This window comes from Rhinatrema bivittatum, chromosome 3 (assembly GCF_901001135.1).
Source record: "Rhinatrema bivittatum chromosome 3, aRhiBiv1.1, whole genome shotgun sequence".
NCBI classification, from domain to species: Eukaryota; Metazoa; Chordata; class Amphibia; order Gymnophiona; family Rhinatrematidae; genus Rhinatrema; species Rhinatrema bivittatum.
In genome coordinates this window covers 143,214,501-143,241,810 of record NC_042617.1, presented here as the reverse complement: position 1 = coordinate 143,241,810, position 27,310 = coordinate 143,214,501, and the positions used below count along the sequence as shown (strand labels likewise).

At 45.1% G+C, this 27,310-nt stretch overlaps 1 protein-coding gene across 1 annotated transcript in view; it reads left to right on the top strand.

Annotated features, from left to right (window-relative positions):
- The window catches only part of SLC24A3 (solute carrier family 24 member 3), a 936,948-nt gene extending 910,840 nt beyond the window's left edge, over positions 1–26,108 (top strand). Inside the window, exons 16-17 of the mRNA XM_029593773.1 lie at positions 15,649–15,714; positions 23,570–26,108. Coding sequence (XP_029449633.1) covers positions 15,649–15,714; positions 23,570–23,719 — 216 coding nt within the window. The 3' untranslated portion in view covers positions 23,720–26,108. The remainder of the gene's footprint in view (positions 1–15,648; positions 15,715–23,569) is intronic.
- The last annotated feature ends 1,202 nt before the right edge of the window (positions 26,109–27,310 follow it).

Sequence of the window (27,310 nt, the reverse complement as noted above, 5' to 3'; positions counted from 1 at the left end):
GCTGGCCAAAAGTTCCTGGGAGTCCAGCGGGGTTCAGGAAGCGATTTCTTGTCGCGAATCGTTTTCCGTATGGAAAATGGCGCCGGCAGGAGATCAACTGCAGGAGGTCGTTCAGCGGCGGTCCGGAACCCCCGCTGAACGACCTCCTGCAGTCGATCTCCTGCCGGCGCCATTTTCCATACGGAAAATGATTCGCGGCAAGAAATCGCTTCCTGAACCCCGCTGGAGTCCCAGGAACTTTTGGACAGCTTGGGGGGGCCTCCTGACCCCCACAAGACTTGCCAAAAGTCCAGCGGGGGTCCGGAACGACCTCCTGCATCGAATCGTTTTTGTCTATGGCCGCCGCCATTTTGCGGCGGCCATTTTGCAAAATGGCGCCTGCTGAAGACAACAGGATTCAATTGAGGGGGCCGTTCCGGACCGCCGCCATTCTGGACCACAGCTGGATCCCCAGGTTATTTAAAGCATTTGGGGGGGGTTCGGGAGGGTGGGGGATTTAATGTAAAGGGTCGGGGGTGGGTTTTAGGGGGTTTTAGTGTGTCGGCTCACGATTTTAACGATTTTCACGATAGTTTACACACCCAAACGGCAACAATACGATTCCCTCCCCCTCCCAGCCGAAATCGATCGTTAAGACTATCGAGGACACGATTCACATCTCTAATACGTGACGTCATCAAGTAGTATGATCGGAGGGCACCCTAGGGTGCTAGCACCCAGGACCCAAGGGAGACAAGGTGATTGGTCCATCGAGTGGTTTAGAGGAACTATATAAATGGAAGAATAGAGAGAGACGCCGGATTCAAACATGAAGGCGCCGCTCACGTTGACGAATTAGTATGCAAAATAGTAAGTACTTTGAGCTTGGGTAGTGGAATACTTTTGAGCATATGTAATAAGATTTAATAGTTTGCTATACTTTTTAGAAGGATTCAAGTGCATTCTGACGGAGGATCCACGATACAAAAATTTCTTCCCGTGGCCCCTGAAGCAGGCAGATAACTGACGAAACATGGCCAGTGTCGGGCAAGCGGAGGTGGTCCCATGAATAGCGACAGCAATTGAGCAGCTAAACGATGTTAATCTTTTTACGAAAGATAACAATAAATGAGGGGTCGCACCGCATATCAGGAAAACAGAAGCACATAGATTTAAAGAGAATTAAGAAAGAAAAAACAAAAAAAGAAAATTGTTTGTTAAGAAAATTAAAGAATAAAACACAGGAGCTATCCTAATGGGCCAGCTAAGACGTGGCTGATCCATAGATAGCAACCACACAAAAACCACAAATCAAGAGGTTTCCATGATTTCTTGGAGCCAGTAAAAAGTCTGGCAGAAGCATTTTGGAGGAGTTGCTGAGGTTTAATTATGTTTGCATGGAGGCCTAGCGTTAGGGAAAATCAGAGTTTGTAGAACTGTGTGGAAGTCTTGGAAAGTAAGCAATTGTTTTAGGTGGTATAGCACTCTGAGTTTAGCGTAACCAGATTTGATTATCTTTGTTATATGTTTTTTCATGTTGATATTTTCATCAATTTGGATTCCTAGATCATGAACTTCATCTGAAGGAGATATTTTGGCTATTTCTATGTTTAGAATAGGTGGTTTTGGAGATGTGTTTTCTTTTCTTAGACAAATTATTTCAGTTTTATTAGTGGTGACAGTCAATTTCAGTAGAGAGAGTTCTTTTTGTATAGATTCCATGTATTTTGTTAGTGTTGCTATAGTTCTTTCAAAGGTTTTTTCAAAAGGAATGTAGAATTGTATATCATCAGCATATATGAAGAATTTGGTGTTTAGATTTGCTAATAGCGGGAAAATTGGAAGGAGATAGATGTTAAACAATGTTGCTGAAAGTGCTGAGCCTTGAGGAACTCCTGTGTCAATATTAAAGGGGTCTGAGATTTGATTGCCCAATTTGACTTGGAATGATCTATTTTCTAGGAAGGAAGAGAACCAGTTGTATACGTTTCCAGCAATTCTAATTTTCTTTAATTGTTTGCAGAGAAAAGCATGGTCGACTGTGTCAAATACAGTTTTTAGGACAAGTAGACTTAGAAGCTAAGGTTCATTATTATCAAAGCCTTTTAGAATGTTATCAGTTAAAGAAATTAGTAGTTTTTCGGTTGAACAGTTTTTCCTGAAACCAGATTGGTTTGGTATGGGATTTTGTTTTCATCAAGGAAGTTTTCTAATTGATTTAATGTAGCCTTTTCTAGAATTATAGTGATGAAAGGTAAGTTTGAGATAAGTCTGTAGTTGTCCCAGTCATCATTTCTATCAGCTTTATTTTTTAAAGTAGGTTTAACAATGGCTTGCTTAGTCAGCTTGGGAACTTTCCCTTGTGATAAGGATTGGTTTACAACTTTTTTTATTATTGGTGTTATTAAGATGTTAACCTTTTTGAGGATATTAGCAGGAATCAGATCAAAAGGGTGGGTTGCAGATTTCATCTTGTTAATTAGTTGGTTTACTTCAAGTTTGGATACAATGTCGAAAGATGTCCATATTGGTTGAGTAATTTTATTTTCAAGTTTGTTAACTTGGTTGGTTTGGAATTTAGATTTGAGAGTGTTTATTTTTTGTAATAATAAGTTTGCATATTCATTACAAGATTCTTTTGTAAAGTCATAGGAGTTAGATGAAGTTGAAGATGGTCTTTAATTAGGTTTCGTACTTTTTCGAAGAGTAGTTTGTAATTGAAGATAACATCATCTATTTAGTTATTTTACTGTTCCTTGCCTCTTATAGTTGTTACTGTTCCATGTAAGGGCTCTGCCTATATGTAAATGGCTCCGCCTAAATGTTCCTAGTTATATGTAAACTGATACGATGTGCAAACGGCTATCGGTATAGAAGAAACTATAAATAAATAAATAAATAAATAAATAAATAAAGTGTTTGGTTTGCGTAGAATTGTTTTTTTGCTTTGTTTATTAGTTCACGGTAATTAGTAGGTTGAGTTTTGTAGTTTATTACGTATTCTGTTGAAGGATTTTTTTCTCCATTGCTTCTTATATTTTCTAAGTAATTCTTTATTATGTCGCAGATCTTCATTATACCATGGTTTGTTTATTTTTGAATTATGTTTTTTTATTTGGATCTTTTTTATTTGTTCAAGGCAAAGATCTTCAGCTATTTCATTTATGATTTTTGCCAAAGGTCTAATGGGGAAGAAGTGTTGTCTAAATCTAATTCAGATAATTTGTTTTTGATTTGTTCACCAATAATTTCAGGATCTATTTTTTTTCAGTATTTGAAGGTTATGTAATTATGTGCTTTTAATTGTTGTGAGGTTTGTAGAGTAATATCAGCTTTAATCAGTTGGTGGTCTGACCAAGGTATAATTTTATGAGATAATGAAATTTAGCATTTGTTTTGATTTGCAAATATTAAGTCGAGAATGTGGCCAGCTTTGTGTTTTATTAATTATTAATAATTTTATTTAAATAAATAAAAATTATGTATTTGATTATTTATTAATTATTTTATTAATCGCTTTCTGAGTGACTAGAGATTAATTTCTCACTGAATCACAAGGAGATTGTGATGATACTTGCTTTAAAGATTCCAATTTCTCTTCCAAAGCCAGTATATCTGTAGCCCATTTCTTTTTCTTCCCAACAACATAGCTAATAATATGCCCCCGAGAACTGCTTTGGCAGTCTCCCAGAAAAGAATCAGATTATCTAAATGTTGCAAAATATGCTCCAAATGCTGCTTCCATTTCCCCCTCAAAAATTGCTTGAATTCCACATCCTCATGGAGCCACAGGGACATCCTCCAATTTCTGTGCCCCTCCAGGATTAAGCTTGTTTCTAGAGCACATCTCACCAGGGCATGATAAGATATGATTAAAGGCTCAATGTTAGACTGCTAGTCCCAAGGCTCAGGGAGGGGATGGGTTTTTTAGATCTTTGATTTTATAATATTGCCTGTGTTATGAGGATTGCAAAAGATTGGTTAATGGGGCACTTGGATAGTCTAGTTCACGTAGGGAAAGAGCAATTTGTGGCTCCTTTAAATTTGCAATATATTTTACATTCCAATAAAGAAACTCTTCTGACCTTTACACAGCAATCTATCCTTTTTTGAGCAGCATAGAAAGGATAAAGATACATCAGAACTTTTTTTAGATTTGCCATGGGATAAATCCTACTGTTTGCCTTTTGAGGGAAATTCCAAGTTTAAACTAGGGAACATGTACAAACTGTTTATGACAATGCAGAAACAAGGCAATGGTAATTAGTCCTGGGGGAATTCTGCGCTACTGCTCCTGCGCAGAATTGCCAAATTCTGCACAGAAAGTGGCAGAGGAGACTCTGGCATGCTGCGAACAGCTCGCGCGAAGATGAAGGCCCTGGTGCGCCATTCGCGGTGAAGATGAAGGCCTCCGTGTGCCACGAACGAAGTGTGCTCCGCCCGCGGTGAAGATCAAGGCTCCAGTGAGAGTGAATGTGTGTATGTGTGTGTGAGAGGAGAGGGAGAGGGGAGTGAGAAAGGGGAAGGGGTGAGAGAGGAGAGGGGCTGTGAGTTTGGGGGTGAGAGAGCAAGGAGAGGAGTGTGAGAGAGGGCAGGGGAGGGTGAGAGAGCAGGGAGAGGGGTGTGAGAGCGGGGGGGGGGGGGGATGCTTGATGTTGCAGTCATGGGCCGTGCCCTGGGACCTTCACTCACCTCTGCCCCGGCCCGGGCCGCTAGCGCCTCATTCGGGCCTGCTCGGGCCTCCGACTCGGTGCTCCCCTCTCGAGGGAGACGCCGCAGCTAACCCCGCCCCTATGCGTGCATGCGTGCCGGAGCTCCTTATTTAAAGGGACCAGTGTGGGAAACTCCAGAACCGCCCTCCAGCTGACGTCAGATGCTGCAGGGTATTTAAACCCTGCAGCCACACTCCTACCTCACCTTGCAACGAGGTTGATTCTTTGGAGTGACTAGTTGTGCTTCCTGTTCCCGGTTCCTGCTTCTTCTCGACATCTGATTCCTGGCTCCTGACCTTGCTTTGTTCTCTGACTCTGGCTTCTGCTTCTGTCCCTGGTTTTGGCATCTGAATTCTGGCTCCTGACCTTGGCTTGCTCCTGGACTTCAGCTTCATCTCTTCCACTGCCGCAGGTATTTGTTCGTCATCTGCTCGGAGGGTTCTCCTAAGTCCCAGCGGCTCGGGTCCTCACTGGCTCCTCCCGGGGGGACCGCGGGCTTCCAAGGGTGAAGTCTCTTCTGACCTCCTGGGCACCATCTCTTCATTGGATTACCTCGGCAGGCTGCTCTTCTGATCCTTGGTCGCATAGGATCCACCTAACACCAAGAGGTCCGGGTCCCTACGGGTTCCTCCTTGGGGGATCTCGGGCTTCCAGTGGTGAAGCCGTCTCCGAAGCCTCTTCTCAGCGCCGCCTGCCGGCTGCTACAACCACTATGGGCATCCACAGCACGATACCCACAGCCACAGCCAGCCCAAGGGTCCATGATCCTAACAGTTTGCAAGGCCATGGACCCGGTGGACCTATCGACCTTGAAGGCCAAAGGTTGCAACAGCAGCAAACTTTCCTCGACTCGCTGGTGGCAACTGTGCAGAGGTTAGTGGACCGGGTGGAAGGAGCCGCCGCTTCCGTTCCCTCTGTACCGGTAGCCATCCCTAATGCCGGGCCCTCTACGCTCATACAGATGCCAGCACCTTCGCGGTACTCAGGGGACGCGAAAATGTGTTGCGGATTCTTGAACCAATGTTATATCCGCTTCAACCTGCTGCCAGCGCAATTTCCCATAGACCAGATCAAAACAAGTTACATTATTTCCCTGTTGGATGGGAGGCCCTTGGCTTGGGCTTCTTCCCTATGGGAGCGTCAGGATCCCCGCTTAGCCAACTTGGTTCAGTTTGTCACGTCCTTCCGACAGATCTTTGATGAGCCCTCCCGTGGACCCACGGCTGCATCCGAATTACTCCGGCTATGGCAGGGTAACCGCCCCTTGGCGGAGTAAGCCGTGGAGTTCCAGACCCTAGCTGCCAAGCTGAACTGGAGAAGTGATAGCCTGCACAGCATATTCTTGGAGGGGCTCTCTCCACGACTTCAGGACGAGTTGGCAGCTAGAGATCTCCCGGACGACCTAAATGATGTTATTGACCTGGCTGGCCATGTGGACCGCCGCATCCAATGCCGGTTCCGGGAGAGGAGACCCACTCGGGGATTTGGGGGCCCCAGAACCACGTCTCCTCGAACCAGGCATTCTCCTCCTGCCTCCCTGGGGCCGCATGATGCAGAACCCATGCAGTTGGGCCGGGTGCCTATTTCCCAAGAGGAGAGGAGAAGGCACCAGGCTCAGGGCCTGTGTTTATATTGCGGGGGCAAGGGGCACTTCCTTGCCCACTGTCACAAACGTCCGGGAAACGCTCAGACCTAGAGTCAGTCGGGGAGTTAACTCTAGGTAACATCACCTCCACCTCCCCGTGTACCATTCCGGTAACCTTGATCCTCCTGGACGGGATCTTCGACACCCTAGCCCTGGTAGACTCCGGAGCCAGGGGGAACTTTATCCTACGGGACCTGGTACAGCAACTCCAGCTTGGGGTCCAACCTCAGAAACCCCCCATATGAGTATCTTCTATCCAGGGGACCTCACCTCCGGGAACCATTTCCACTCGGACTCACTCACTAACACTACGGACCGGTCTTCTGCATGTCGAGGAGATCTCATTCCTCATCCTGGAGAAATCCATACATCCAGTCGTCTTAGGCCTGCCATGGCTTCGGAAGCACTCTCCCGTGATCAGTTGGGACTCCCTCCAGATTACGTCCTGGGGTCCGACCTGCTTTAATGAGTGTCTGTCTGCCCAGCCTTGACCGCTGGTACCACTCTTGACAACACCACTAGTGGTACCACGCCTTTCGAGACGTGTTCTCGAAAGATAAGGCCGAACTGCTTCCCGAGCATCGGCCATTCGATTATGCGATCAACCTGATCCCAGGCACCACACCACCTCGTGGACGGGTTTACCTGCTATCGCTCCCGGAGACCCAGGCCATGTCCGCCTATATCAAAGAAAACTTGGACCGAGGGTTCATCAGATCATCCAATTCCCCGGCCGGAGCCGGGTTCTTCTTCGTGGGTAAAAAGGATGGGTCCCTTCAACCCTGTATCAATTACCGCAGCCTGAACAGCATTACGCGGCGTGACCGCTACCCGCTACCTTTGATCCCAGAACTATTGGATCGGCTACAAGAAGCCAAGGTCTTTACGAAGTTGGATCTCCGAGGGGCATATAACCTGGTGAGAATTCGGCCCGGAGACGAGTGGAAGACCACATTCAACACAAGAGATGGCCATTACGAATATGTCATCATGCCCTTCGGCCTCTGCAATGCCCCGGCTGTGTTTCAGAATCTCATGAACGAGATACTCGGGGAAATGCTGCACACCTCAGTGATTGTTTACCTTGATGATGTGCTAATATATTCCAAGGACTTGGAGACGCACCACTGGGATGTCCGCCAAGTACTTCAGAAACTGCGAGAGAATCGGCTTTATGCCAAATTGGAGACGTGCCAATTTGAACAGGAGTCACTACCCTTTCTGGTGCACATCGTATCCTCCGCAGGGTTTTATATGGACCCAGAGAAGGTCGCGGCCATCAAGAGTTGGCCTCAGCCTGTGGGAATCAAGGCGCTACAGCGGTTCCTCGGCTTTGCCAACTTTTACCGGCAATTTATCCCACACTATTCCAGCATTGTGGCCCTGCTGACAGCTCTCACTAGGAAGGGGGCGACGCTAGGAAATGGTCGGCCACCACCGTACAAGCCTTCCAGGACCTCAAGAACGCCTTCCTCCAGGACACCTGCCTCCGGCACCCGGACCCTCAACGCCAATTCATCGTGGAGGTTGACGCTTCCGACATGGCAGTCAAAGCCATTTTAAGCCAGCTGTCCAAGAATGGTAAATACCTTCCATGCTCTTATTTCTCATGCAACTTCTCTCCCGCAGAAAGAAACTACGGCATAGGGGACAAAGAACTACTGGCCATCAAGTTAGCGTTCCAAGAATGGCGCCAATGGTTGGAGGGAGCCCAGCACCCGGTGCTTGTTTACACTGACCATAAAAACCTAGAGTACCTGTGCCGCGTTCAGCGCCTTAACCCACAGCAGGCGCACTGGTCCCTCTTTTTCAGCCGGTTCAATTTTTCCCTCCGTTACAGACCGGCAGCAAAGAATGTCCGAGCAAATGCTCTCTCCCGCATGACGGAGACTGATGATACCATCGGCACGCCTCAGTATATCCTGGACCCAGCCAAAGTTCTTTTAGCCGCATCTGAGGTGGTCCCCGTGGGTAAGACAGCGGTACCCGCTCGTTCACGAAGGAAGGTGTTAGCATGGGCCCATGATTCCCTGACCGTTGGGCATCCAGGAACAGCCAGGACCCTGGAGTTCTACTGGTGGCCGCAGGTCAAGAAAGACATCCGACTCTATGTTCAGTTGTGTCCTACCTGTGCCCAGCAGAAACCCTTGCATGGACGCCGCTGGGGCTCCTTCAGCTGCTACCCATTCCTACTGAGCCCTGGACTCACCTGTCCACAGTTTTTATTGTAGATTTGCCTGTTTCATATGAGAAGACCGTGATCTGGGTCACGGTCGACCGTTTCTCAAAGATGGCTCACTTCGTGCCCCTCGCCAAACTGCCTTCAGCGCCAGAATTGGCTAATCTCTTTACACAGCATATCTTCCGACTACATGGACTCCCTTTGTACATCGCCTCAGACCGTGGTCCCCAGTTTACGGCAAAGTATTGGAAGGCCCTCTGCAGGAAATTCGGGGTACAATTGGATCTAATAACCGCCTTTCACCCCCAGGGCAACAGCCAGGCTGAACGTACCAACTGAACTCTAAAGGCCTTCCTTCGGGCCTTCATCGGAGACCTTCAAGATGACTGGGTCACCTTGTTACCCTGGGCAGAGTTCTTATACAACCACCACAAACACTCTGCAACCAACCTGTCTCCTTTTCAATTGGTCTGCGGGAAGACTCCCAAACCTCTGTTACCATTGCTTCTGATGGTCTCGTCTCCACCGGTACAACTAACTGCCCGACAACTGCACCTCCTCTGGCGTTCCACCCAGGAAAAACTTCGTTGGACAGCTGCCAAGTTTAAAGAATATGCAGACAGGACCCGACGGCCTGCACCAGTCTTCCAACCGGGGAGTAAGGTATGGTTAAGTACCAAGAATATTCAGCTACGCATCCCCTCCATGGGTTTGGCACCCCGCTATATCGGCCCCTTCACTGTGGCGGAACGTATTGGGGCAGTGTCCTACCGGCTACGATTGCCGTCCACCCTGAGGATCCATAATGTGTTCCACGTGTCCCTACTCAAGCCGGTGGTCCTCTCTCCATTCCAGACCAAACCTCCAGAACCGAACACCTCTACCGCCAAACAGGGTGACACGTATACCGTGAAAGATGTCCTGGATGTACGATTCCACCATCGTCGGAGGGAGTATCTCCTCTCCTGGGAGGGCTACAGTCCTGAAGAGAATTCGTGGGAACCTTCAGCTCATATCCTGGATAAAAGTCTCCTCCATCAGTTCCACTTGGATCATCCTGCCAAGCCCAAGACCCCGGGAGGGGGGCGTAGGAGGGGGGGTACTGTTGCGGTCCCGGGCCATGCCCCAGGACCTTCACTCACCTCTGCCCCGGCCTAGGCTGCTGGCGCCTCGTTCGGGCCTGCTCGGGCCTCCGACGCGGTGCTCCCATCTTGAGGGAGACGCCGGCAGCCTGCCACGGCTAACCCCGCCCCCTCACATGCGCGCGCACCGGAGCTCCCAATTTAAAGGAACCAGCGTGAAAACTCCAGCACCGCCCTCCAGCTGACGTCAGACGCTGCAGGGTATTTAAACCCTGCAGCCACACTCCTACCTCGCCTTGTAACGAGGTTGACTCTTTGGAGTGACTAGTTGTGCTTCCTGTTCCCGGTTCCTGCTTCTTCTCGACATCTGATTCCTGGCTCCTGACCTTGCTTCATTCTCTGATTCCGGCTTCTGCTTCCGTCCGTGGTTTTGGCATCCGACATCTAACTTCTGGCTCCTGACCTTGGCTTGCTCCTGGATTTCGGCTTCGTCTCTTCCACTGCCGCAGGTATTTGTTCGTCATCCGCCCGGAGGGTTCTCCTAAGCCCCAGCGGCTCAGGTCCTCACTGGCACCTCTAAGTAATACATTTTTCTGTATTAATTTAAAATGTAATTACTTAAAGACTGTCATGTAAATTGTGTTATTTTGACCAATATAAAGTTTGCAGAATTTTTTGTGCACAGAATTTTCAGTTTCTGTGCACAGAATATTACATTGTTTTGCACAGAATTCCCCCAGGAGTAGGTAATGTACAATTCTTTTATTGATGTATAAACAGGTGGTATACATACATACCCCTCCTTGTCCAGCATTTAGCCAGGATGCACTTCATCGTTGGTGTGTACCTTTTATCAAAAGAAGTTTATATACCTTTTTGACATCCCTCATATTTCGGTATATAAAAAAAATGAAACAATAAATAAATAAATAAATAAATAAATAAATAATTACCGTATTTTTCGCTCCATAAGACGCACTTTTTTTCCCCCAAAGGTGGGGGGAAAATGTATGTGCGTCTTATGGAGCGAATATAAAAAAAAAACCAAACAAAAATCTAACAAACCCCCCCCCGACTCCCCCAAGACCTGCCGACTTAATTTCCTACAACCCCCCACCCTCCTGACCCCCCCCCAAGACCTGACAAATTAATTTCCTGCAACCCCCCACCCTCCTGACCCCCCCAAGACCTGCCAAACATCCCTGGTGGTCCAGCGGGGGTCCGGGAATGATCTCCTGGGTGTGGGCCGTCGGCTGCCAGTAAACAAAATGGCGCCGACGGCCCTATGCCCTCACTATGTCACTGAGACCGACCGCTGCTATTGGTCGGTCTCAGTGACATAGTGAGGGCATAGGGCCGTCGGCGCCATTTTGTTTACTGGCAGCCGACGGCCCTATGCCCTCACTATGTCACTGAGACCGACCGCTGCTATTGGTCGGTCTCAGTGACATAGTGAGGGCATAGGGCCGTCGGCGCCATTTTGTTTACTGGCAGCCGACGGCTCACGCCTAGGAGATCGTTCCCTGACCGCTCCTGGACCACCAGGGACGTTTGGCAGGTCTTGGGGGGGTCAGGAGGGTGGGGGGTTGCAGGAAATTAATTTGTCAGGTCTTGGGGGGGGTCAGGAGGGTGGGGGGTTGTAGGAAATTAATTCGGCAGGTCTTGGGGGGGGGGTCAGGAGGGTGGGGGTTGTTAATTTAAAGGGTTGGGATGGGGGGGTTTGGGGGTTCCCAGAGAAAGAAAAGTTTTCTGATCTGGGGAGTGGACCGAAATGGCCCTCCCCAGACCCGAAAACAAAATGGGGAGAAAAAAAAAAGCTATGCACTCCCCTAATTTGCTCCATAAGACGCCCAGACGCAGAGCCGGTTTAGCACAATTTTTTTTTTTTTAAATTTTCCCCCTCTGAATCCTAGGTGCGTCTTATGGTCAGGTGCGTCTTATGGAGCGAAAAATACGGTACCTAATGCTCCAAAATGTACAATGCTGCCAACCATGGAAATTTATCTAAGATCAAAGATGTGAAGAATAATAAAATACGTTGCCAAAAAGATTGTAGAGTTGCACATTCCTACAAACAATGCATGAGGGCTGCCCCTCTCTTCCCCACATCCTCATAGTACAGCAGTGGGGTTTATGAATTTCATGGGCTGCAATCATTCCTTCTTTTCCCTATCTCTGCTGAACATGCAGCGGCATGGGATTGATTTGAGGCTCCTGCTGGGTAGAAATGGCCCTTCTCTGTTGTGGCTCCACCTGGCCTGTAGCAACGTGGGGTGAGGTTTTCAGGGCAGCAGTAGACTCCACTCTTACTCTCCTGGCCAGTGACACCAGCTCAACTAATCACAGATTGCAGCAGCCCAGCTTAACTTTCTTGCGTCCCTTGTGGCAGACCCCCTAGGATGGTCTCACAGACCCCTGGGGTCTGCAGACCACAGGTTGGGAACCTCTGCACTGTGATGTATGGCATCACTTAAAATTGTGAAACAGCATTAACTAAGATGACAATAAAGGGGTGAGAATAATTATTTGGAGCATATAAAGAAGCTAACACCACAGGGTTATGATATACCTTCCCAAACACTATTACATAATGTTCCTCAGCATTTGTAATGAAATGATCAACCTGAAAAGGCAAACATTTATGCACTAAAATTGCAATCTCACATTGTTTACTAATACCAGATGATGAGAAAACCTGGGCTGCCTACTGCTGTTTTAATTCAGTGAGATGGGTCCCCTGCAGAAAGGCAATGTGGACTTTCAATTTATTTAAATTACTACTCTTTGTCTTTTAATGGGTTTAGTTTATTGAATTTCATATACTGTGATTCAGACATGCCATCACAACAATTTACAATATTTTATTTATTATTTTTATATACTGACATTTGATCTAAGATATCACATTGGTTTACATTCAGGTACTGTAGGTATTTCCCTATCCCCAGAGGGTTTACAATCTAAGGGGGTCATTTATCAAAATGCACTAAGGCATTTTTGCATGCAATAGCACCATATTGTAGGTGTAATGCAAATAAGGCCTGTTTTAGGAGAGGGGGAGAGAGAGAGAGAGAGAGAAACTAGCCATGATGTCTGCTCCCTAGATAGGTATTTGTATCCCTATGGTAGGACCTCCTAGTAACTCGAGGTGGGGTTTAGGTATAAGTGTAGGGGGTTAGGGGCCACTTTGACATTCAACGTGAGACGTACGAACAGAACAGTGGTCTCTTGTGAAAATTTGATGGCCCTCGGAATGAGGAAACTCACCCAAAGATGAGATTTGTGCAATGTCCTCTCAAATCTTCATAAGAGACCACTGTTCTGTTCGTACGTCTCATGTTGAATGTCAAAGTGGCCCCTAACCCCCTACACTTATACCTAAACCCCACCTCGAGTTACTAGGTGGTCCTACCATAGGAATACAAATACCTATCTAGGGAGAAGACATCATGGCTAGTCTCTCTCTCTCTCTCTCCATTAACAATGGTCCCCCAGTGGTTGAATTCAGGAAATACAACAGGTCTGGCACTTATCGCAAAGTCTGAAAATGTTATTGCCATTTGTGTTAACTTAGCTCTTTGCATAGGTAATTAGTGAAAATTGCAATAAACTGTATATTAGCATAAAACACACCCCTTTTGCTATCGCATGCGATACTTATCACATTTTGACAAATCCAGGCCTATGTTTTTACCTGAGGCAATGGAGGGTAAAGTAACTTGCCCAAGGTCACAAGGAGTGACAGCAGGCCTCAAACCCTCATCTTCTGAGTCATAGCCCACTGCTCTAACCACTAGGCTATTCCTCCTCCCTTACAGGAAGAATAAAAAATACGACAGGTATTCAATTAATAAAACAGATATAAACGCAATTAAATAAAATAGGAATAGCAACTAATAAATAGAAACTAATAAATTTTAAACTGTAAAAATGATAAAAAAGATAAAAGACCTATAAAGAGTAAAATCAGAAGTTTGACTGGGCTGTTCTCAATTAGGTTCTGCATAGGCACTGCTGAACAACCATGTTTTAAGCTCTTTCTTGAATTTTTTAGTCTCTGCTTGTAGTCTCAGATCCACTGGCAATGTGTTCCAAAGTTTGGGGCCGGCTAGTGGAATTGCTCGTTCTCTTACTTGACTTAGGTGTGCTGAGTTCACTGAAGGAATCGTTAACAGACTCTTGTTGGCTGACCTACGGTTTCTTTGAGGGGTGTGTAATTGAATAGCTGCGTTTAACCAGTCTGTTTGTTCGCCGTAAATAGTTCTGTGAGGGATGCAAGCTATTTTGTACTGTGTACAAAATTTGACAGGTAAGGTAACCAGTGTAACGAAATCAAAATGGGCGTTATGTGATGGGTATATTTAGACCTTCAACATTCCAGGTTATATACGGTAGTTATATGGAATTTGTTGCCAGAGGATGTGGTTAGTGCAGTTAGTGTGGCTGTGTTTAAAAAAGGATTGGATAAGTTCTTGAAGGAGAAATCCATTACCTGCTATTAAATAAGTTGACTTAGAAAATAGCCACTGCTATTACTAGCAACAGTAACATGGAATAGACTTAGTTTTGGGGTACTTGCCAGGTTCTTGTGGCCTGGATTGGTCACTGTTGGAAACAGGATGCTGGGCTTAATGGACGCTTGGTCTGACCCATTATGGCATGTTCTTATAGTTAAGATAAGTCATCCAACTTTAACCTCATAGGCAAATGTAACAGACGAATCATGAAAAAGAAACATGACCACTTCCCAGCCCCTGCAGTGGCCACCTCAATGTATCCTTAAGAACCATGCACCACAAACTTCCATACTCTGCGACATGTCAAATCTCTTACTCACCACAATCCCATCCCAAAACTCCTTCCCCTCCCTCAGTCCCCTTCCCCACCCAATAACTATTCTGAATACAATACAAAGCAATAACAGAAAATAACCCAACATGCCAGACTCAGAAACAGAGGCCTAGTACTCAGGGTGCCCTCCCCCCCCCCCCCCCCCCCCAAGCGTCCTCTAAAAGCAGGACAAGGGCTAATTAGGAAAACTGTCTTGTGACTTTTAAGAGAAGAAATAGAGAAACGTTACCACAATATCATTTCCAATCAGTAGGTAGCAATGTATTGGCACAGTATAGCCCTGACATGCTCTGTTGATGCTCATTGTGTACTATAAATGCAGTATATCTGAAAGGTTTTGAACAATACATTTCAGAACCAATACTGAGTTAGGATTGCTTAAACCCAGTTATTAAAAGCAAGCCAGCCTTTTATTCCTAAATTCTTCTTTTTTCAAAAGTGATGGGGCATTTCTGCTGTCTTCTGAACCTCCTAGTTACTCTCATCTGCTCTCAGTCAAAGAGCACTGCTCATGAGACCTTGTGAAACTCACACCATAAGGGCCAAAGACCCTAAAAGTATGAGAGAAATTATTTATTTTAAAATATTTGCAGCATAGTTTATGGATAGGGAGACAATGCTGGCCATCTGCCTCTCCAGCTTTAGTTTACTTCTTTTACTGCAATTTTCTTTCTTATAAGTTGAAGGGGGGGAGGGGAAGAAGGGAGAGTGGGAGTCCTTATCGTATGCATATAGGATCAGGTTCCAATCTGTTATTCCTCCTGGAAGTAGAATAGATATAATTAAAGAAGCTGAGACCCCCAGTGGACACAACGGTTCTAGCCATAAACCAAAGACATTGATCTAAAAAAAAAAAAATTCCTGTAGTCTTTATAAAACTTTACTGGCCTTCCCCAGAGGTCTTGGTTACAGGAATTAATGACCTGGAGCAGGCTCTGTGACTGTTGTGGGCTCTGTTACCTTAGCAGGGGCACCCTGTCCAGACATTAATGATATCTCAGTAACCAATCACATTTTTGGAAGGCAGTCAGGGCTGGTAAGTGCACTCAATTTACTGTCAATTTTGTAGGATGATGCAATTCATTCACAAGAGCACACTTCATTTGAGCCAGTCAACCAGTTTGCCATAATAAGGAAGAGATTCTGTTAAAGGCCCTTATATTCACTGTTTTCACTCTCTTTTTCTTTTCTTTCCAGATTCATTTAAACAGTCAAGGACTCATCTATTCTGTGGGTTTGCTGCTGGCTTCTGTTTTTGTCACGGTATGTCTGTGGAATCTGTTTTGTTTTTTTTTATTGGCTTTCCAGAGGGTCATCATTGAGGACTTGATTCATCAAGATATTTTTATAGACACAGAATGAGAGAAAAGCTGTAATTTCTCTTTTCCTCCCCTTATCAGTGCTCCCTGGCAGGACTGCTTCTTGGGACGCCCCATGATCAAATTAAGTACCTTGTATGGCTTTCCTGTGAGAGGGCCCATGCTTCCTTTAGAGAGAAGCTAAACGAACATAATTTTTTGAGGCCTCAATTCAGAGAAAAAAAACTGCCCTATTTGAAAGCTGACACATTCCCACTGGTCATTTCAGTTTGCATTTTGCCAGCCAGGGTAACGTCCCATGGCACAATGGAATGATTTTCTGCAAGAGCAGCACTATGCTGCACTGGAGATGCATTGCCAATCAGCTGAGGTAAGTGGGGAGGCTGTGGCTCCCCAGACTCTGGCCCTTTCATTACATGGCATTGAAAAGGATAGGCTGGGCAGGAAAGGAGAAAGGGCCATAAAATGGAACATGTAATAAAATGGATTTTAAGTTTACTGGGCATAGCCTATCAATTCCAGAGGTGTGGCTACGATTAAGAAATGTCTGCTGCAAGTTTTATGAGTGTCTGGTGTAAAACTTCAAGATGCGCTGGGCCCCCACAGACTGCCCCATGCATTGTATTTCTTTTTTCCCCACATGTCTTATAGGCAGATTCTAAAGAATGCAGACATGGGGGGTGGGGGGGGACCACTATCAGCACTGCAGAGGGTCATGCCAAAACAGCTTGCAGGGGGTAGGCTTGGCAGTTCAGTGACACGTGCTGCCATGCTGAGGACCTGGGTTTGATTCCCAGCTGAGGTCTTCTACTCCCTGGACTACTGTGGAAGTAGCGTTTACAGTCCCTGGTGCGGAGGCACAAATGTCACCTACCAGCTAGGCTCTGGGTCCATTTTTCCAGGGTCCCAGAGGAAGTTTCCTCCTGTGGTCGCAGAGGACTGTCACAGCAATGGCTGGGCAGAGTTTGGAAGTAAGGAAAAATGCCCTGCATGCTTGTGACCGAAGGCTCCTGGCAGAGGCTGGTTCCATTGGAGCTGGAAGTCCACAGGAAGCAGCAGGAAACTGCCAGGTCAAAAAAAATAAAATCATGCAAACACGGAGAAGGAAGACATCTACCAATATACACAGAGGGACTTGATAAAATGTGTTCAAATGCTTCTAGAAATGCAAAGAAAAGAAATACCACATATAGTTTCATATCACAGTGTGCAACGCAAATGCAGCATGGAATGATATTATTACATCTTGATTCTGAAAACCTTCGTGCAGTCTGTGTGCCAGGTCAGTCACCCCTGAGGAGGCTGCATGCTCATTCCTGACAGATGGAATGCGTTAAATCATTGGGATGTTATTTGGGTGAAAAGTGCTATAAATGTAAAATTATGCAGTTAGTGCTAAGGATTCTTATTTTAAAGAACTGCTCCAGAGACTGTGTGTGCACGCCCAAATTCATGACAATGATGAATCTGAAAATCTCTCTTCCGAAGACCACACCCTCAGGGGAGAGTATTAGAGAGAGAGACGCCAAAGAAACTGAATAGTGCTTTTCTCATTTTGTTTTCTAAGGTTTCAGTGTTTTCTAACATTGCCTTCTGAAACATTCCTCCAGCATATTTTTTCCATTGAAATTAGCCCCTCAGAGGAGCTATTTCCATGCACACAGATATATAAAAGGGCGAAGCTGCTAAAGAATTTGTAGAAACATTCCTTCATGTGCTTTGAAACAGCTCTTTTTGTCTACAGAGCAACTATGGTCCATGAGATAGCAGGAAGATAAATCACTTTTTTTTTTTTTTTTTTTAAAGGAACTGTTTGGAAAAACACTGACTGTCTACAATGATCATTTTATTCTCTTTCATTGCTGTGTTATCAGCACTTGGAAGCCCAGTGGCTCCCAAACTGCTTGACAAGGTCAGGCAATCGGAAGCGTGAACCCACTCAGCAGCCAAGCATTCCCCCTAACTTATCGTGGCCAACGTGTGTTCCTCAGTAGCTCTGTATTTCCTTAGGGCAACATCGGCACTGCCCAAGATGAACCATTTCTTGTGAAAAGCAATTGAGGAGTATGGGGTTTAATAACTGAATAAGTATTTTCAAGGCATGTTTCAGTATAAGTCACCATCAGGTTATATTGTAAAGTGCTGCATGATGCCCTCGGTTCAACAGGCTTCCTCCTGTCTGATGCCTTATCATACCTGATTCACACCTAGGGATATCGTTTCAACCATGTCAAATAAATAGGCCAATCCAGGCCTGGTTGTGACCCATTGGATGTATGGAAACGTAGCCCTACTTTTTTTAGGCAAATCAGAACTGCAACTCTGGGTATGCAGTGGAGCAAAACCAGAACTGGATCAGGCCTGTTTGGAAGTTTGAGCTGACCTAGGTGAGACAGCAGACCTCTTCCACCTTTCCAGTCTGTGCGCATCAACCCCATAGAAGAGCTTCATACCATGGAAGTGACTGGATCAGACTCACAGAGCCTTCTCTAGCACATGCAAGCCCATAGTGGATGTGAAAATATCACAATTAGCCTATTGGAGAACAGAATCTGAAATGTTTACTTTCAGATGCACCTCTGGGTTTTCTTTAAAACAATGAATTACTTAAAAAACAATGTATAAGTATTTAGCAGAAAACGTAAGGGACTGGACTTGCCCAATACCTACTGCATGCCCAGAGTTGCAGTTCTGATTTTCCTAAAAAAAAGTGTACAATTCTGGTCGCCGCATCTCAAAAATGATATAGTTGTGATGGAGAAGGTACAGAGAAGGGCAACTAAAATGATAAAGGGGATGGAACAGCTCCCCTATGAGGAAAGACTGAAGAGGTTAGGGCTGTTCAGCTTGGAGAAGAGACAGCTGAGGGGGGATATGATAGAGGTCTTTAAGATCATGAGAGGTCTTGAATGAGTAGATGTGAATCAGTTATTTACACTTTTGAATAATAGAAGGACTAGGGGGCATTCCATGAAGTTAGCAAGTAGCACATTTAAGACTAATCGGAGAAAATTATTTTTCACACAACGCACAATAAAGCTCTGGAATTTGTTGCCAGAGGATGTGGTTAGTGCAGTTAGTGTAGCTGAGTTCAAAAAAGGTTTGGATAAGTTCTTGGCGGAGAAGTCCATTAACGGCTATTAATCAAGTTTATTTAGGGAATAGCCACTGCTATTAATGGCATCAGTAGTATGGGATCTTCTTAGTGTTTGGGTAATTGCCAAGTTCTTGTGGCCTGGTTTGGCCTCTGTTGGAAACAGGATGCTGGGCTTGATGGACCCTTGGTCTGACCCAGCATGGCAATTTCTTATGTTCTTATGTTCTTACTGCTTAGTGACTGAGAGACCCAGTTCCGTTCTCAGGTTCAATTCATCCTCCCCTGAGCAGCTGGAGTTGGGAGCAAAGAATGGATCAGAGGTGCTGGGTACCGCACTTGGCACACGATGGAGCTACTGCAGACTGGCACTAGATAAAATTCCAATGGAGCTGCTCTTCCAGGAGCACAGGCAGTAACTACATCCTGCCTCTCATGATGTATGGCTCTTGGGAAGGCCCTGCGAGCCGCCTCACATACCCCTGACAGCATTCCCAGCCACCCACGGCAGGGACTCCACTTCCAACCACCAGAGTCACACCATGCAGTCGGCACACCAGCACAACACCTAGACCTCGTCAGGCTCCTGCTTCTCCCTGGCCTTCCTCTAGGCGTGGGCACGCCAATTCATAAGAGACCCATGGTAGGAACAGCTCCCTAGGATCACATCACAACCCCAGGCCTTTATTAGCTCTCCTGGTGCCACAGTTCCTCGCCTCAGCAATTGGTCTCCTACTGCTAGTAGTGCGTGTTGCTCCTGTGTTCCCAATTTTCTTCATTCCCTTGCCTTATCTCATTCAGCCTTGCTCATCCAGCCTTGCCTTGTCCTGTCCTTCTTGTCCAATGTCTTCTGTGTGTCTTCGTCCATCTTTGGCCTGACTTCTGGATTCTCACTTCTTGCTTGGACCTGACCACTATTGCCTGCTGCCTGGATCTGACATCTTGCTTGCCTCTGATCACGTCTATCCGCAGCCTGCCTCAACCTAGGCCTGCCTTCAATGACTCAAGTCTGCGGCCTGCCCTGTCCCTGGCATGACCTTGGAGTCTTGCTTACCTGACCACCCTAAGGACCCACCTAAGCTCTACCGGCCACCAGAACCCAAGGGCTGGTATAGGTGAAGCTCCAGTCTATCCTGCTTCAGAGCATGTTCGTCAGCTGTTTGTGTAAGCCTCTTAGGTTCACCTCGAGGCTTCGTCAAATACACAGCAACAAAGTTTCACATCATGCCACCCATCACACTGCCCTTAATTTCTACTGAGAGAAAATTGTGATTAAGATATTTTATATATAATAAATGAGCTTCAGCAAATGGAGCATATAATGAGATTTCCTGGACTAGGTTTAGTCAGACCCTAATCACTATACTAATTGCACCCTGTCCTTTCAAACACAGGAGACATCCTGCCTTCACAGTCTCAGGTGATATCTGCATTCTGCTTCCACAGGGGAGGTCATGAAGTAACTGTAGCTTGACCTTACAGACACAAGTGGGTATTTGTGGTACCTAGTGTGTCCTTATTTCTTGATTAGAGGGACTGAGCCATTTTCATGGTCAGTTGGTAGCCACTTGAAATGAAATTGTTCTTTTAGGTGTTAGATAAAGTCCAAGCAAGTCACAGGTTGTGTACCATCTGCAGATACACCCATAAAAAAAAAAAAAAATCAACAGGTAATCAGGCCTCCCTCCCAAACATAAGGTCATAGCTATGTAAACAGTAGTCTCATTTTGCATGCAATTAAATGTGTGCACGTAGTAACTGGCATGTTGGATGGCTCCATTTGGCTTTTTTTGTGGGATTCAGAGTGCCCAACATGTTTAACAGTGTTCTATTGAACTGTTGTGGTTGTGGATCTCATCGGAGAGGTTTGGATTGCTTCTTGGCTGTTTCGTCTCACATACCTATTGCTGATGCAGCTCTTGAAGTCCCATCCCTAGTTTGAATGGATGTGAGCTAGCAGTCTGTAATGAGCAAAATAGCTCTCCTAATGTTTTTTGGCAGTAGTTGTAGCTCTTTGGTCCGAGTGAGAACTTCCTATCAGCCTTCAAATTGAAAACGTCCACCGACAAGCTCAAGTGGTTCTTGACTTTTTAAAAATTTCTGTTTGTATATTTGAAGATTATACAAAAAAAAAAAAGCCCCACTTAAATGAAATATTATAAGGCAGCCAAATGAAATATATTCACAGTTATCATAGCAAAAAGAAATGAATAATAGGCAACCTACATAAGTAGACCACAAATAAAGGGGGAGAGTCACTGTAAAGAGAGACTTATAAAAGTATACAAAATATGAGACTAACTGGGTTGCGATTGGCTTCATATTTGTCCGCTGCGAGCTCTATACCATCTCAGTCAGTAGTGGAAACCACATGGGGTCTGAGAGAATGGGGCAGCTACAACTATTTCATGAGTCGTAAAGGCTGTAAGTTGAAGGGGGGGGGGGGGGAGCCAAAAAATGTACAACGAACTCCTTGAAATTTAACACTTGCAAGGAAATCATAAAATAAAGGAGGCTCCTAGCTGCAATACCTTAGGCCTAATAGCAAAAACAGTTTCCTGTCCTTTTGCATGGAACATGCCACATATGGAAACATGTATCTTTAAGATCTTGAAAAACCATCCCTATATTTGAAGGTTTTAATGAGCCACTCTCTGCCGTCATGCCAGTTGAGCAATTAAAGTTGCCAGTATTGCTATATAGGTATCTGACCTCTCAAGGAAACCAGTTAAATCAAGACTGTCAAAAGACAGTTGAGGTCGCAGCTATCTTTTTAACCTGAGGGGGGTAATGCATTTTTGAAAGAGGTGGGAATGAAGTAACCGGCACTTTCAAGACTTCACAAACATATTTCTTAAACATATCGCATGCTGAAAAAAGAAGAACTTCTAGGAAAATTGTTCAAATGCAAATTCCTGCATCTAACCAACTTCTCTAAAGTTTGTGTTTACTATGCATTATAACATTTTCTTTAATCAGAATAGAGTAATTAACTTCCAACTCGTTAATTTGATCCTTATGCAATTCAGTTTTTATCTCTAGTTCTGCTGTCTGATTTTTCATCATGAAAGAATCTAAAGCCACCATCCTAAACTAAGCAGATAGTTGATTAAGGAGAGCTGTAATGTGGCTATAATATCACAAAGTTGTCGGGCATTTCAAACAGCCCCCTTCAACTGTAAATCTTTCAGACCACCCAAAGGAAACCTCCCCAGGACCCGCAGTAGTAGAAAGCTTACCAACTCTGGCTCTCCTCTGTCACCTCTGCCCCTCACCAGCCAGTTCCCCAACTCCTTCACCTCACTTTCTGCTTTATTCAACAAAGCACCTGCCATGTCTCAGGCAACCCAATGCTCTCTCCTTCTACTGCAACATCATCTCAAGCCCATGTGGACAAGTCATCAAGCCCCCTCTCTGTCTGTGCCTTTAAGGGGATCACTCTATGGGGGACAAAAATGTTGCCTCAGGGGAGGACACCAACCTCTCCACCTCTCACATTTCTCCTAGTGATTTTTGGATGACAAAGGTATTGATCAGGATTCGGGCCAGAAGATAAAAAGCTCTGGGCTCAAAAGGAAAAACCCGGACATTCCCTTTGCACGTCACTATAACACAACCAATGCCAACCACACGCAGCCTCAGTTACTCCATCATCCTAGACTCCTCTCAAGTTGTCCTTGACTGGTTATATTGAGCAGAGGAGAAGCTCTTTTGTGGACAGTCTTTTGTTGCACACATTTTAAAGAAATTCTTCAACTCTCTTGCCAGCTGAAGCCAATAATGCAGTCAGAAACAAGTCCCAATGTCTTGTCACACCTGAGATGTCTCTACATCAGTTGCTTGGTCACTGTCTTCTGGATAATCTGAAGAGAGGTCCACTCTTCATAACAGTCTTATCCCACTCTCTTATCAGAAGGGGAAGCTTTGGCATGAAGACTTGATGGTAAAGTAGGATCTTTTGAGATGAAATCTCCAATACTCAGCTCAGCAGGGAAACTTCTTCCTTTGCCCACTCCTGGGCAGGAAGAGTCAGAAAGCTTTCCCTACAAACAAAAAAGGCACTCAAAAATCCTCAGAAAAAACCTCAGTACAGTTCCTCCCTGTCCAATAACTGGGTGTGAGATGGAATCAGCAGGTCTCCTCTCATCCTCTCTTTCCTAGGGCAGGGGATTTCCTTCCCAGAGCCAGGAATAGTCCAAACAATAAAATCCAAGATTCCTTAAACAAATTACAAAATCTGAGACAGCCTCACCAGCCAGATTGTGGATTAGAAAGGTATCTGCCTCCTTCCTATCCTGTGCAACCAGGGATGTGAGGTCTAGTCCACCAGAAAAAAAAAAAGCAGCTCCTTCTCTGCACAGATTTCTTGTCCAGCCTGCTCTTGAACCAAACAATGTAGCCACTAAACAGGGATGCTGAAGCAAGTGGTTTGCTCCACTCTTACAGTCCTCTATCCCAGGTGTTTGACTAGCACCAACTATTGCAGATCCCAAGAGGGTATCTACACATAGTTACAGATTTAGATGCCTGGGCAGAGTAATAGTGAGCTATATTACTTAAATACATGCTTATAAACATGGAACCCATTACTGTTTTGCACTGACTTTTCAGTCAGACAGGGAGGCAACTCCAAACTGAGTGTTTGATAATCATAACCCTGTAGTCTAAAGAGCATTCTTCTTTTGTTGTTTTCTATATATTGTAGGTTTGTGGAGTCCATCTGAACAAATGGAAGCTGGATAAGAAATTGGGATGTGCGTGCCTTTTCCTGTACAGCATCTTCTTGTGTGTCTCCATCTTGACGGAGTTCAACGTGTTCACGTTCGTGAACTTGCCTATGTGCAGGGGGAACTGACGAGTGTGGTGGACTGGTGGACAGGCGCTGTCCTTATCTGTGCAATACGATCCATGACTAGCATCACGAAGTGCACCGAAGACGTCATGGAGTCTGTCCTGCTCACTGTTCATGAGATCCTGTCCTCACCCCTCCTCCCACTCCTTTACCACCACCTCTTCCCATATTTTTTTCCTTTTTCCCCTCAACCTCCTTTGGAGAGCTCCTGCATTTATGTGAAGACTTTCAACATTCGTATGGTTTCCACAAGCTCTGTTTTCTGAACAGTGACTGGGATTTTAGATTAACTGGCTGCTATCTGGCTTGTTTAAGCCAGGCAAAACTTGTCTGCTACAGTTCCTTCTTTTTAAGTTATTTGAATAGAAAACTGATCTAATTTATGACATAAAACTGTGGATAGATTACCTGCAGAAAAGAACTCGACATATCAGATGGTTTTTCAAGGAGAATCATGGTGGGATTGTTTTTTGTTTTTGGGGGGGTTTTTGTTTTTTTTTTGTTTTGTTTTGTTTTGTTTTTAAATCTTCAGAGATCAACAGCCTGGTTTGCAGTTTTTTCCTCTGTGGCAAGCTGGATTACAGTTAACGATTCAAATGTCACAGTTACAGGAGCGAAATTCAGGGTACTTGGTGTACAATTAGATTTATTTCTCTACAAAAAGAAAAACAGAACACGGCAAAAATAACTTATTGATATAAACATCTCTTCAGGTTAAATAAGAAATTGAAGGTAAACATACAACACGAGTTACACCATAATTCCTATAATTTTCTACTTTACTGTTATCATAAGGATATATAGTTTTTAAAGTGGTAACATAGGATCACCAAGCCACTATCAATATATATCCTGGTTTATACCAATTCCCACCAGTTGAGAATGAGCCCAAGGGCATGAGCTCCCTTGTTCAGTCCAGGTTCAGTTACAGGTTGGAGTTCTCCATGTATGAACTGTGTTCTATGTGGCCAGGATATATGCAAAAGTCCATGAATTGTAGAAAAGAGTTCTGAACACTGGTTTCTTTCTATAGGAAGAAGCATATTTTGCACAAATACCATCCATCTATTAAAGTCAGATTTTTATCGTTTGCTCAAGTGTACCTAAGGCATGGGCCCAGGTGTTTTACAGCTGAGATCCCTGATCTAAGATTACTGTGGCTACATCCCACCACCCCGGCCCAGGAAGCAGAGAGCTTTTCTGCAGCACAGAGCACGAGTGCAGATCCTCTGATGGATATGCTTCTGTGAATTTCATCGTTCGCGCCGCTTCCCTCCCCCAAAGAGCTGTGACAATCTGTTTTTAGCAATCTGGTATTCATGCACAGACCTCCTGAGCTGAGTGAGCCATGGGCCACTGATGCACTGTTAGCTGTGGAGTGGTAGGAGTGGTAGGGCATTCACAGTTACAAATGAAGTTTCACTGTCCCTCCTGCAGAAGAGCACATGGACAGTCTCATTCTCCACTGGAAGCACTGCGAGAAACAAGCATTCTCCCATGGACTCAGGGCTGATGCAAGAGTATTTGGCGCTGTAGGCGAACCTTCTGTCATGCATCCCCCTCCCCCTCCCCAACTTATCTATTGGTGCCAACTCCAGGACAGTGCTCCCTCGTACTTGTGGCAGTGGCTCCAGCACAGCACTCCTTTCTTTAATGGAACTGGCACCCCTGCAGGCCTCACACTAGCTGGATTTTGCTGCCCTCCCCCCCTCCCCCAAAAAAAAAAAATTTTGGCACTTAGGCGACTGCATAATTTGTCTAATGGAAGCGCCAGCCCTGCATGGATGTCCATTGGGTGTAATGGTGGCTTTCTTAGCTTGGCATGGAGATTTCATGTGGTTCAATAGCAAAGATAGATTTAAAAATATATATATATATTTTAATAAGTGATAGAATGGGGTTGTAAAAGATTTTATTTATGCACACAGCATAAAGCTCATTTTTCTTTTTGTGTTGTGCACTCGTTAGATTAGCGGTGGAAGAAATGGCGAAGTATAAAAAAATGTTCTAGTTTGCACATCAATAAGATTACAGTTTATACAGACGCAGTCAGTCAAGCAATGCAGAGCACATCCCCATCCTCTGTTTTGCTTTTGCCTCTCTAAAGAGAAGCTTGAAAACAAGTCATGGCTTTGCTCTGCTCATGTAATAAAATGTATTTCTATTGATTTCTTCTATCATATAAACGTTTTTCTTTTACTTCAGTCTCTCTTCTACAGCTAATCTGGCGAGTGCACGGCTTTGTGATTAAAAACTTTGAATTTTGTAACTTGTTGGTGCACCACTTTTGGTTTTGGTTGGATGGAGCCTTTGTACGTAGAGTTTCCTTCATCGGTTTGTCTCTATTGACTAAATGCAGTGCCGTTACTGGAAATAAAAACTTCTATTGATATTGAACTAAAACTACCAAGAGCCCTTACTATTGCCTTTTGAAGAATGTGGCACGATTTCCCCGTGGACACGATTCCCTGCTCCCCTTGATGGCGATAGCCCCTGGTTTCGGCAAGGGTTTTGACTTAGCCACCAAATGATAGAAACTATTTGGAAAAGCAGAATACAGCATAAGAGAGAATGAATGAATCTGCTTCAAATATTTGAGCAGGGCATAATCAGCAGTCCTACCTAGAGCAGCTTCCCAAAACCTCTGAAGATAAACTTCAATCTTTATAACTTGCTAATGAATCCAGATTTTGCAGATTTAAATGTTTTTCCCCCTGCTGTAACTTAACAATATACGTAGAACTCATGGCTTCCCGTGGCTTCCTTTGTATATCTCTCTGAAGTTAGATTTACATTTTCTTTTACTAACAGATTGAGCCAGTCCAAGTTTTATCCCATTGCAAGCATGGACATATATTTCTGACTTTTCCTTAAAAAAAAAAAAAAAAAAAGTACTGCAAAAACAGACATATCTCAAAAGAATTCTAAATGACCTATACTTTTGCAATATGTCTGTTTTTGCCGTACACTGTTTCTGATAGTGTATGGAGGTTCTTCAATAAAATATTAATGGAAAAAAAAGCACTACAAATCTATGCATGCAATGGGGTTGAACCAGGGCTGAACTAGTCTGTGGGATAAAAAACCAGCCTGACTAGCTGGAGATATTTAGGCCTCAGGTTGGCTAATAGTAATCCTTCTCCATAAGCAAGTTGTAATTGTTAGGTACTCCGTGATGCAGGACAGGGCGGAGAGGAGCATCACAGCTGGAAGAGCCAAAGAAGCTCCCAGGCAGAGTGGACCTTCTGAAATTCCTTTGTTTTGAACTCTCTCCTATATGCTTTTGAGAGGCTAAGGGGTAGATTTTTAAAGTTATGCGTGGGCGTAGATTTGTTGGCGCAACCCGGCGCGAACAAATCTACGCTCGATTTTATAACATGCGCGCGCTGCCATGCGCATGTTATAAAATCCAGGGTCGGCACGCGCAGGGGGGTGCACAATTGTGCAACCTGCGCACGCCGAGCCGAGCAGCCTGCCTCCGAGGCCGCTCCGAAATCGGAGCGGCCTCGGAGGGAACATTTTTTCCGGCCCCCCCCCCGCCTTCCCCTCCCTTCCCCTACCTAACCCACCCCCCAGCCTTAACTAAATCCCCCC